The 12,573-nt window shown below is 36.5% G+C and overlaps 1 protein-coding gene across 6 annotated transcripts in view; it reads right to left on the reverse strand.

Moving 5' to 3' along the window:
• The window catches only part of CYP39A1 (cytochrome P450 family 39 subfamily A member 1), an 89,828-nt gene that overhangs the window by 73,002 nt on the left and 4,253 nt on the right, over positions 1-12,573 (reverse strand). For 2 of the 6 annotated variants that reach the window (XM_038554244.1, XM_038554242.1), the window contains 3 exons: positions 3,308-3,443; positions 612-786; positions 229-363 (listed from right to left, as the gene is read on the reverse strand). In XM_038554244.1, coding sequence (XP_038410172.1) covers positions 229-363; positions 612-786; positions 3,308-3,416 — 419 coding nt within the window. In that variant the 5' untranslated portion in view covers positions 3,417-3,443. Of the gene's footprint in view, positions 1-228; positions 364-611; positions 787-2,860; positions 2,999-3,307; positions 3,444-12,573 lie in introns of those variants that run through there. The other 4 variants (XM_038554245.1, XM_038554243.1, XM_038554246.1 and 1 more) reach the window with 4 other exon arrangements.

Here is a 12,573-nt window from a genome sequence, read left to right on the forward strand (position 1 = left end):
TGCTGGTTTTTGTTTGTTTGTTTGTTTGTTTTTTCCTCTTTCTCTTCCTGGGCCCCTAACAAAATATTGAATGTTGTTCTTTTTTTATGAGTCTATCTATTGAATCCTGCCTTCAGCATCCCAGTATCCCACTAAGATGGAAAAGTACCTAATTGGTAATTTCAATTTACCAAATCTTCCTATGCATGCGAAGAATTTTTCTCAGGGTTCCTATGCCCAGCACCTTACCATTGCCAGAAAGCTCCAGAACATGAATGAGGCCGCCTGAGTCCCTCCTCTGCCTTATCCTGACTCATCTGTCTCCCAAAATCCCCTCTGGATAGGTTATGTTCTACATGCCATAGAATGGCTGAGGAGAAATTACTGTAAATGGATAGAAATAATTGTATTGGCTTATTGGTTCACCTTCAAATTTGAGTGCTAAAGAAAAGTTGTCTGTTAATTAAAATTTAAAAGGTTAATAAAATCTTTTAATTGCCTAGTTAGATAGACTTCATTAATCCACCATATAAGCTTTAAAGTTAAATGTGTGGGCTTTAATTCCTTTTTATTCCAACCCCCCCCAAAACAAAAAAACAATAAGATCAAATAATACTAATGCATCTATTTACCTTACTAAGTGGTTCAGCTCCATTGTCCCATGAGTGCCTAAATTCTCCAGTTGCTCATGTAATTCTTCAGTCAGTTGTCCAGTGAATTGATACAGGTTGAAAGTCCCTATTTTCCCTTTCATCATGATATAAAGTTTTTCATGCAGTGCTAAAAAAGTATTCTTTGGAATTGATGCTATAAACAGAGAAAACTATTTTCAAAAGAAGCAACAACTCCCTGAAGCAAACTGTCCATCTATCTCTATCTACTATTACTTGGTCATTAGGGATTAGAGCCAAAGTCCTCCCAGAATCCTCCCAACACTTATATAATCACCTCCTGCAAAGAAGAGTAGGCAAAGATTCAGCCTATCCTATGAGACAGCAGAAGTCTGTAGGGAAATTCACTCTAAGGGGTGATCTACAAATGGGTGATTAAGAGGGTTTCTGGGAAATGCAAACCTAGAGATTTTTCTTTCTATGTTTAAAAGATTTCATTGGCTTCCTAGCCTTAACAAAGTTTAAAAGGCCTTCTCCCATCTTTCCAGTTCTCCAGTGACATTTCCAGGCCCTTCTCCCCCCAAATTTGTATCTCAGATACAGTGTGGTATTTCCAATATTTATATTTATATCTCCCAGCATTTTTACGACATGTTCTATCTGCTCAAAACACTCTTTCCTTGACCAACCTCACCCCATTCCCACACACCTGCAACTAGAAGCCACACATTTCTCCTACTAACTTCTATTTCTCCTTCTACCCCATGAGTAGCTCTGGTTCCACTACCTCCTTTGTGTTAGTGTTCATGTTCCTTCCATGATATACACTCCCACTTGAGTTCAGCTAGTAAGAGTGTAAGTCTTTATAGTCATTATTCTTGTGCCATCTGGTGGCTCAGTCAGTTAAGGTCTGTCTTCAGCTCAGGTCATGATCTCAGGGTCCTGAGATCAAGCCCTGCATCAGGCTCTCTGCTCAGCAAGTAGTCTGCTTCTCTCTCTCCCTCTGCCCCTCTCTGCCACTTATGGTCTCTCTTTCAAATAAATAAAATCTTTTTAAAAACTTATTATTCTTTTATATTTTTCTTTAATCCTGTTTTATTGTCTGCAAAGTAATTTTTTCAAAAACATTTTTTTAATTCAAATCCTATTTGCCAACATATAGTATAACACCCAGTGCTCATCCCATCATGTGCCCTGCTTAGTGCCCATCACCCAGTTACCCCATCCTCCCACCCACCTCCACTTCTGCAAACCTCTGTTTGTTTCCCAGAGTTAGGAGTTTCTCATCGTTTGTCTTCCTCTCTAATTTTTCCCCACTCAGATTTCCCCCTTTCCTATGGTCCCTTTCACTATTTCTTATATTCCACGTATGAATGAAACCATGTAATTGTCTTTCTCTGATTGACTTATTTCACTCAGCATAATACCCTCCAGTTCCATCCATGTCAATGTAATTGGTAGGTATTCATCCTTTCTGATGGCTTTTTTAGTTTTATATTTCAACAGCCTTTTTATGTGTAGATAATATTTTATATAAGTTAATTAAAAATGCTTAGGTTTCCTGAGTATACATCTTCTCTGTAGTAGGGAACTATAAGAGAGGAATGGGAAGCTGGCTCAAGAGCACATATTAACATATTTTGCCTATTAAATAGAAATACTTAAACGGATATCCCCAGAGGAGGCAAAGGTAAAACAACTTGATCACTTCCATGCACCCCTGATAGGTGAGTAAGCTGGCACATTTTTCTGGAGGGATACATGAACTTATAGACCAAGAGCCTTCAAAATTTCAAAATATTTATATTCTTCGATCTGGAATACCCTCGTCTAAATATCAAGAAGCACTAAATTGAGAATTTAACTAACATGTTGTGATTTTCATGCAATCAGGAAGAAATAATCATCATGTTATTCGTCACTGACAGCTTTTAAAACTTTTTTGCTTTAATGGCAAGAGACACATGAGAGGCTACACAAAGATGAACCTAAGAAAGAAGCCAAAAAGGAAACCACGAGAAAAAAAAAAAGCCATAAACAACAGAAGCAAGCACAGACATGGCGAAAGCAAAGAAAAGAATCAGGCACAAAAATGAAAGGACTCCGCATTCTTGGGAGGACAAATGGCCTCAGCACCGCATGTTTGCAGCCTGGGAAGAAATAATGTGGATAGTCACACTGGAAGCATGCTGACAACTACAATCCAGCCAGCAATCTCTGAGGACGGAGAACAAAAGGCCACCAATTACATGAAGCCAAGCCCCACTTACCTTAATGGCCCCATGGAATGTGTCAGGAAATGCCACAGTAAAGGGCTTACTAAGCAGTGGAATTCTACTTTCACTGAGCAGAGTAGCAACATGTGATCAAGCCAAGAGCTATAGCCTGTAGAACACTGTATACACAGCAGCAGAACAGAGTGAATGACATCTTGGGAGCTGTAACAGGATACAGATTCCAAATATTTTCCAAAGTAAACAGCAGTGAGGTAACCTCATCTCTTACATACGTCTAATTAAGACTTAAATGAGGCTTATAATTTGTTTTTCAAAGACCGAACTCATCAGATATTCTTTCTACCTTCTGTCTGAATTTTAAAGAATAAAATAAAGAAGGGGCTGTCAATATTCCTGATAGACGAGTGAGAGTATACTGCTAGCAAAGCTACTCTTGGATTCCAATGTGGTATTTTCAAACTATCTGAAAATATTCTTTACCTGTGCGATAGACGGGATTTTGCACTGCTAGTTCAAAATTCACTTCTTTGGATTTTAGAAACACATTAATTCCCTCTTCTTCAGTAACAAAGGTCATTCGGTTGCCCATAACAAATACTGTAAATATTGGTCCATACTGAAAGAAAACATAAATACAGCTATTAGTAAGCATTTCTAATAAGTTACTGGGCCAAGGCTTATGTGAGAACCCCAGTGCTGAAGTCATCATAAAGATACAAATTATTATGATTATATAATGGTGATTATTTGTAAATTTTGATGGATTCAGCCAAATCTAAATTACGCAAATCATAATTTATTCTGTCCTAATACTTAACTTTCATTTTGATCATTATTTGTTTTAAAGTTTCCTTTCTTATAGTCTAATAATAATAATTGGACATAATTACTAAAAATTATGTCAAACAGTGATATTTGAACACTGTTTCCCAGATATCAACAGGCGTATGACCAACTATAGCTCAATTTTGTCCATGAAAAAGACACAAAACAGCTGACTGATATTACCTTAAATCTGTGGTCACTCAACAATGTCCTGCAATCCTAAAAATTTCTCGAATGTGTTCACTTTTTCACTTTCCAAAATTACTATTTCCCCTGAATACCTGGGTGTTACGAAGCAAAGGCAAGCACATACAGTATGTTGTAGAAGTGGTGCTTATGTGTTAGTTCACAAACATTTCATTTTGAGATAATTATAGAGTAATGTGCAGTTATAAGAAATAATACAAAGCAACCCTATGTATTGATTACTGTTTTCCTTAGTGCTAATATGTTGCAAAACTATCCTACGGTAACAGAACCTCCAATAGTGATAAAGTCAAGGTACAGAATATTTCCATCACCGTGAAATGCCTCATGTTGCCTTTTTATAGTCACATCCATTTTTTCCTCTCATTCCACCTCTTCTATTACCCTTGGCAACTACTAACATGTTCTCCAGTTCTATAACATTGAATTTCAAGAATGCTATACAAATAGAATCATACAGTGTGGAAACTTCTTGGATTAGCATTTTTTTCACCTGGCATAATTCATTGGAGACCCACCCATGTTGCTGATCATTCCTTTACATTTCTGAGTAGTATTCCATAGTATGGATGTACTATAGCTTGTTTCAACATTGTTGAAGGATGTTTGCATTCTTTTCAGTTTGGGACTATCACAGATAAAGTTGCTATAAACATCAATGAACAGGTTTTTGTGTGAACACATATTTTCATTTCTCTAGGCTAACTGCTGACAAGTGGCATTGCTAGGTCATAGCAATAGTAAGGCAGCTCCAAGTTTCTTGTTTAAAGAACTGCCACAGTGCTTTCCAGGGTAGTTGTACCATTTGACATTTCTGCCAGCAATATATGAGTGATCTAGTTTCTCTGTACTCTTACTAGCACCTGAGTGTTGTCACTATTTTTTATTTAGCCATTCTGCTAAGTATGTGGTGATATCTCATTGTGGTTTTCATTTTCATTTGCATATCCTCAACTGGCTAATGATGTTGAACATTTTTCATGTGTTCATTTGCCAGTTTTATATCCTATTAAGTAACTTGTTAATATCATTTGCCATTTCTTTAGTTGACTTTTTTTTTTTTAAATACTGAGTGTGGAGAGTTCTTTATATATCCTAGATAGCAGTCCCTCATCAGATATGTGACTTCCAAATATTTTCTCTCCTGTCTTCCCAGTCTCCTTTTTTTTTTTTTTCTTTGTCTTCCCAGTCCTAACAGGGTCTTTCACAGAGCAAAAGCTTGTAATTTTCATGAGATCCAATTTATCAGCTTTTGTTTTTATGGGTTGTGTCAAGTCTAAAAACATAGTTTTAGTCCCAGATTATTCTTTTTTTTTTCTAAGCGTTATGTTTTACATATACATATTGTTTTTATGGGTTGCGTCAAGTCTAAAAACATAGTTTTAGTCCCAGATTATTCTTTTTTTTTCTAAGCATTATGTTTTACATATAAGTTGGTGATCTATTTTGAGTTAATTTTTATTTAAGATGCGAGACTTGTATTTTATTTTGTTTTGGCTAATTGGTGTCTAATTGCTTCACTGCCATTTGTTGAAATGACTATCTTTATTTAAATAAATAGCTTTTGCGCCTGTGTCTAAAATCATTTGGGCATTTAGTGTGTCTATTTCTGGGTACTCAACTCTGTTTCATCGCTCTCTGTATCTATCCCTCCAACTGCATAATCTTGAATACTGGAGCTATGTAATGAGTCTTGAAAATGAGTAGTAATTCTTCCCATTTTATTCTTTTAAAAATTGTCTTAGCTATTCCAGTTCTTTTGCCATTCCATGTAAATTATCAAATAATCTTGTCTATAACTATACTTTACTAGAAATTTGATATAATTTGCACTTAACTTGTATATTTGATTTAGGGAGAATTGACATCTTTACGATGGTTGACTTTTCCAATCCATGAATATGGTATGTCTCTTCATTAATATCTTCAATTTCTTTCATCAATGTTTTGTAGTTTTCAGCATAAAGTTCTATACATGTGCTATTAAATTTATATCTAAATATTTCTTTCTTTTTGAATGACTGTAAGTGGCACTGTATTTTTAACTATCATTTGCACATGTATTTAGTGATACAAATGTTGACTTTGTATTCTGTGACCTTGCTGTATTTTGTGATTAATTCTAGGAGATCTTTTGTAGATTCTTTGAGATTTTCTAAGTAAACAACCACATCATCTGCAAACAGAGACAGTTTTATTTGTTCCTTTCCATATGACTTTTGTTTCTTTTTCTCACTTAATTGCACCCACCAGAACTTTCAGCATTTTGTGGAATAAAAGTGGTGGCAATAGATATCCCTGCTTTGTTCCCAAGCAGAAATGAAGCATTTATTCTTTCACAATTAAGATTACTGTTAGTTGTAAAATTTTTGTAAATTTTCTTTATGAATTTGAAGAAGCCTCTCTCTATTACTACTTTTCTGATAGTTTTTAACAATCACGGATGGGTGTAGCATTTTGTCAAATGCTTTTTCTGTACAAATCAATATGTCCATGTGACTCTTCTTCTCTCACCTATTAGTATGGTGGCTTGCACTAACTGATTTTCAAATATTGGGCCTGTCTTAAATCTCTAGAAGGGACTCATGGGGCCATGGGGGTTATAATCCCTTTCATATATTGCTGGATTTTATTTGCCGGTATTTTGCTGAGGACATTTGCGCCTATATTCATAAGGAATACTGATCTGTAGTTTTCTTTTTTTCTACTGTCTTTATCTGGTTTGTTATCAGGTGACCCTAGCTTCATAAAATAAACAGACATACTCCTTTTCTCCTTTATGGAAGAGATTGTATAAAATTGATGTTAATTCTTCTTTAGACATTTGGCATAATTAATTCTCCAGTGAAACAATCTGGGCCTTAAGATTTTTTAATTCATATTTAAAATTATGAACTCAATTTCCTAAATAATATAGGGTTACTCAAATTATCTATTTCATACTGAATATGGAATACTTGTATTTTGGGGTGAATTTGGTCCATTTCATCTAAGTTGTCAAAGTGCAGGGTTGTTCTAAGTGCACGGTTGCTTACAGTCTTCCCTTACCATCTTTTTGATGCCTGCAGCATATGCCTCATTTTATTCCCAAGATTAATAATTTGTGTCTTTTTTTTCCCTTCTCTTGTGTGAGGTCTTTCAAAATTATTGCTCTTTACAAAGAATTGGTTCTTTCACTGATTTTCTCTATTTTTTTTTTTTTCTGTTTTCACTTTCATTGATTTCTTTTGAAGTGAAAACAGAAAATATTTCCTTCCTTTTTCTTGTTTGGGGTTTATTTTGCTCTTTTGTGAGGAGGGGATTGACAGAGCAGCTTTATTCATTTCACTCTTAATGCTCCTTTATAATGCAAATACTTAGTGATAATTATGTCTTTCTCCGCACTGCTTTAGCTGTGCTCCCTCTCCAAACTGATAGGTTGTGTTTTTATTTTCTTTCAATTCAGCATAATTTTTAAAAAAGATTTTATTTATTCATGAGACAGAGAGAGAGAGAGAGAGAGAGAGAGAGAGGCAGAGACACAGGCAGAGGAAGAAGGAGGCTCCACACAGGGAGCTGGACGTGGTACTCAATCCCGGGCCTCCAGGACCCTGCCCTGGGCCTGAGGCAGGCGCTAAACCTGAGCCACCCAGGGACCTCTGGATTCAGCATAACTTTTTATTTCCCTTGAGACTTTCCCTTTAACTATTAGATTATTTAGAAATATGTTGTTTGTCTCCAAGTGTTTGGAGAGCTTCCTATTATTGACTTCTAGTTTCATTTCACTCTAGTCAGAGAATACATTGTATGATTAGAATTCTTTTAAATTTTGTGTAGGTCTGTGGCCCTGAATACGATCTAACTTGTCATGTGTCTCATGGACACTTAAAAGATTACATAACCTGGGATCCCTGAGTGGTGCAGCGGTTTGGCACCTGCCTTTGGCCCAGGGCACGATCCTGGAGACCCGGGATCGAATCCCATGTCAGGCTCCCGGTGCATGGAGCCTGCTTCTCCCTCTGACTATGTCTCTGCCTCTCTCTCTCTCTCTCTCTCTCTGTGACTATCATAAATAAATAAAAATTAAAAAAAAAAAAGATTACATAACCTGCTTTAATAGGTAGAATGCTCTACACATATTCATTAGATCTTTTTGGTTGGTGGTCTTTTATATTCTAGCTGATTTTCTGTCTTAGCTGTTCTACTCATTGTTCAGGTTGTTGAAATATTTAATTATAACTGTGGATTTGTCCTTTTCTTATTTTGGTTCTAGTTTTTGTTTCATAGAATTTACAGCTCTGTGGTTTGGTGCATGCATGTTTAGAATTGCTAACTCCTTCTGGTATACTGATCCCATTATCACTTTATAAGCCCTCCCCTCCCCCCCCATCTCTGGTAATTTTCTTGGCTCTGAAGTTACTTTTTCTGCTATTAATATAACTCCTACTTTCTTTTGACTAACGCTTGCACAATATACCTTTTTCCATATTTTTGTTTTTCACCTGCTTATTTCATTATATTTAAAGTGAGTTTCTATTTTACATCATATAGTTGGGTCATTTTTAATCTATTTTGCAAATATTTGTCTTTTAATAATTGTATTTATATCATTTATAGCTTAAATTATTGACATACTAATGTTTAAGACTTGTTATTTTTTGTTTATTCTCTCTGGTTTTTGTTTTTCTGTTTTCTCTGCTTTCCTGTGTGTTACTTGAACTTTGTTTAGAATTCCATTGACTCATCTATAGTATTTTTAAGTGGACCTTTTTGTGAATTTTTAGTGATTACTCTAGCTATTACATTATATATACATAACTTATCATAGTAAATTAGTATAGCCACTTTTTAAAGTTTTTTAATTCCAGCATAGTTAGCATACAGTGTCATATTAGTTTCAGGTGTACAATGTAGTGATTCAACAATTCTATACATTACTTAATGTTCATCAAGATAAATGTACTCTTTAATCCACTTATTTCACCCATCCCCCATCCACCTCCCTTCTGGTAACCATCAGTTTGTTCTCTATAATTAAGTCCATTTCTTGGTTTCTCTTGCTCTTTTTTTTCCTTTGTTTATTTTCTTAAATTCCATATGAGTGAAATCATATGGTATTTGTCTTTTTATGACTTATTTTGCTTAGCATTATACTCTTTAGCTCCATCCATGTTGCAAATAGCAAGGTTTCATTCTTTTTTTAATGGCTGAATAATACCTCAAAAAATATAAATGGGGTGAATAGCCAGCAGTGCAATTAGTGGATCACAGGGTAGTTCTATTTTTAACTTTTTAAGAAACTTCCATACTATCTTCTACAACAGCTGCATAGCGTGGCCATTTTACCAGATCAAGTGAATCTCTCTTTATATATCTTTGTTTTCTCCCATTTATAATATTTATAATTATACATTTATACATTTATATTTATTTTATTTAAAATATTTATAATTATATAATTATAAATTTATAATGTAATTTTCCTTAGCATTTCCCTTACATACATCTAGAACAGTATCAAACAGTGTTATAATTTTTGCTTTAGCCACCAAACATAATTCAGAAATCGTAAGAGGAGAAGAAAACTATTGCATTTACATATCTTTTGTTTACTGTGTCCTTACTTCCTTCTTGATGTCCAAAATTTCTTCTTTCATTGCTTCCTTTCTGTTTGGAGAACTACTTCTAGTCATTTGTTGAGGACAGGTCTTCCAGCAGAAAATTCTCTTAGTTTTCCTTCAACTGAGAATGTCTTGGCTCCCCCTTAATTTCTAAAGGATATTTTTGCTGGAGACAGGATTCTAAGTTAATAGTTCTTTCCTTTGAGCACTTGAAAATTGGTATGCCATTCCTCCTGGTCTCCATGGTTTCTGATGAAGAATCTGCTATCATTCCAGTCCCAATTCTCACTGTAATAAGTTTCCATTTGTCTTTTGTTGTTTTTTAAAATTATCTTTGTCTTTAGTTTTCAGAAGTTTGTCTATCATTTGTCTTGCTGTGGACTTCCTTAGCTTTATCCTGTTTGGAACTAGCTTTTCTAATCTGTAGGTTTACATCTGTTGCCACATTTGGGAAATTTTCAGCCCTACTTTCTACAGATACTTTTTCAGTCCCATCCTCTTTCTCCTCTGTTTCCAGGACTCTGGTGACATAAATGTTAGGTCTTTTACAGTCCCTGAAGTGCTCATCTTCCCCCCCACAACCCCAACCCCACCCCCAGTCTATTTTCTCTTTGTTTTTCATACTGGGCAATTTTTATTGACCTGTGTTGAAATTCATTAGTTCTTTTCATTCTTCTCCGTTGTGCTATTGTATGCATCCACTGAGTTTTTTTTTTTTTTTAGTTATTGTATTTTTCAGTTCTGAAATTTCCATGTTTCTACTTTATATATATTATTTTATTACAAAGACTTTGTTTCTTTCCTAAGACTTTCTATTTTTTCATTTCTTTCAAGCATGCGTGTAATTACTTGTTGAAGCATTTTTATTATGGCTGCCTTAAGCTCTCTGGAAGATAATTCTAATAGCTGTGCCATCTGTGGATTGTTTCTTCTTATTCCAATTGAAATCCTCTTGGTTCTTGGTATGAGGAGTGATTTTCTACCAAAATCTGGACATTTTGGATACGATAACATGGCATTTAATTTAACTCATATTTTTTCCAGGCTTTCTTTGGCATTATTCTGATGTTGGAAGGGGAATGCCACCTCATTATTGCCACGTAGGGGGAATGGGAATTTAGTTTTATCAGTCAGCATGGGGAGAGGACCCCTTGTTACTGCTGTTTGAGGGTCAAAGCAAGTCTCCCTACTAGGTTCTTCTTATATCACTCTGGCTGGGAGAAGGAATTCCTCATTATCGCTCCCACATGGCTTCAGGAAAGAGAAGATGTTTGAGGAGTAGCCTCTTTCTTGCTAAATGGTGATGAAAATCTTGACCCATCCTCTAAGGCTCATGGGTCACCACCCCAGTGAGTAGGAGGAGACTCCTTGTTATTGCTCACTGGTGATACAGTCGGTGCTCTTGGTGTGGTCTCCATTAACACCACAGTGGGGATGGCCTCATTCCTGCTGAGCAGGACAGAAAGTCATGATCCTCTTCTAGGCTTCTTTTGACATCACCCCTGCTAGAAGCGGGAGGGTTACTTCATTACAGCCTGGCCAGGATTTAGGGCTAGCCTTTTCACTATGGCATCTGATGCCATAATTTTTTCCTGCTGTGTTTGCCTGGAGTGGTTATAGTCTAAAAGTTTTCTGTCTCCCTAGGCTGCTCCTTTCTTGGGCCTTTACCTTAAGAGAGTAGGCTTGAGTTTGTTTTTTGTTTTTTGTTGTTTTTTTTTTACCTGTGCCCACTGGCATCTCCAGGTTGCTGGCTTTTCTAGACCCCAATCTAGATACATGAAACAGGAAAAAAAATCAAGGATTTCAGTGCCATATTGTTCACCAGAAACTGTGGTCCCTAGCCTGTCTGCCTTCCTCTCTCTACCTTTTAGAATCTTCTCATGTTTGTTTTATATCTAAGGTTCAATTATTATTTAGCTGCACTTAGTGGGAAGAATAGGAGAAAGTGCAACTACCCCATCTTTTCAGAAGGAAACATTTCTAATTTTTTTTTCATTCACAGAATATCTCTGAAAGTTATATAAGAGAATGGAAGCATTCATATTGGAAGAGAAGATAGGCATCCAGAGGATAGAGATGAGAGGAAGCCCTTTTACTCTATGTATATGTTCATGACTTTGGAATACGGACCTATCTGAAAATAAAACTATTTTTTAAAAAAGACCAACTTCCAGTTTTGGTAGTGGCATTATGGTATGGCAACTCCTTTCTGAATTGTTCCACTTCTTTCCTGGAAATCACACAGAGCCACAAGGAGAATGAAACATATGCAAAAGCAACATACTGATCTGAACAATAAGAAGAAAATATACTAACTACAATGGTTACCCCTAGTACCTTATACCTGCAAAACTCTCAGTTCTGCTCTTAGTAGCTATCACAGCATGGTGGGAAAGAAAACGGGAATGTGCAGTGGGGGGCAGGGCGGTGCACCACAGGGAGGGAAGTTCAACAATGGAAAAGCTCGGAAGGGATCCCTGGGTGGCGCAGTGGTTTGGCGCCTGCCTTTGTCCCAGGGCACGATCCTGGAGACCCGGGATCGAATCCCACATCAGGCTCCCGGTGCATGGAGCCTGCTTCTCCCTCTGCCTGTGTCTCTGCCTCTCTCTCTCTCTCTCTCTCTGTGACTATCATAAATAAATAAAAAAAAAAAAATTAAAAAAAAAAAAAAAAGAAAAGCTCGGAAATACACACTCTTGAGATATGAGAAGGAAATATACAGAGTTGGAACCACTATGAGATGTACTAAGATACACAGGCCGTGGGTACTGAGGGAGGTAGTAAAAGATAACACAGGAAGCACTATCTTCTAAAAGTGAAGAGTACACCTGGGAAGACACAGGTCACCTCTTATACTAGCAGCAGCTATTGAAGAAAAGTCAGTGAGAACTCGTCTGCAAGATTATATACTAAAAAGCAAAGCAGCCATGAGTGCACAGAGGCACTATATTTTCACTGTCATAAAGTAGGATAAAAGACTAAGTCAAGGGCAGCCCGGATGGCCCTGCGGTTTGGCGCCGCCTTCAGCCCAGGGTGTGATACTGGAGACCAGGGATCAAGTCCCACGTCAGGCTCCCTGCATGGAGCCTGCTTCTCCCTCTGCCTCTCTCTCTC

The sequence above is a fragment of the Canis lupus genome, chromosome 12, assembly GCF_011100685.1.
Source record: "Canis lupus familiaris isolate Mischka breed German Shepherd chromosome 12, alternate assembly UU_Cfam_GSD_1.0, whole genome shotgun sequence".
Classification (NCBI taxonomy): domain Eukaryota; kingdom Metazoa; phylum Chordata; class Mammalia; order Carnivora; family Canidae; genus Canis; species Canis lupus.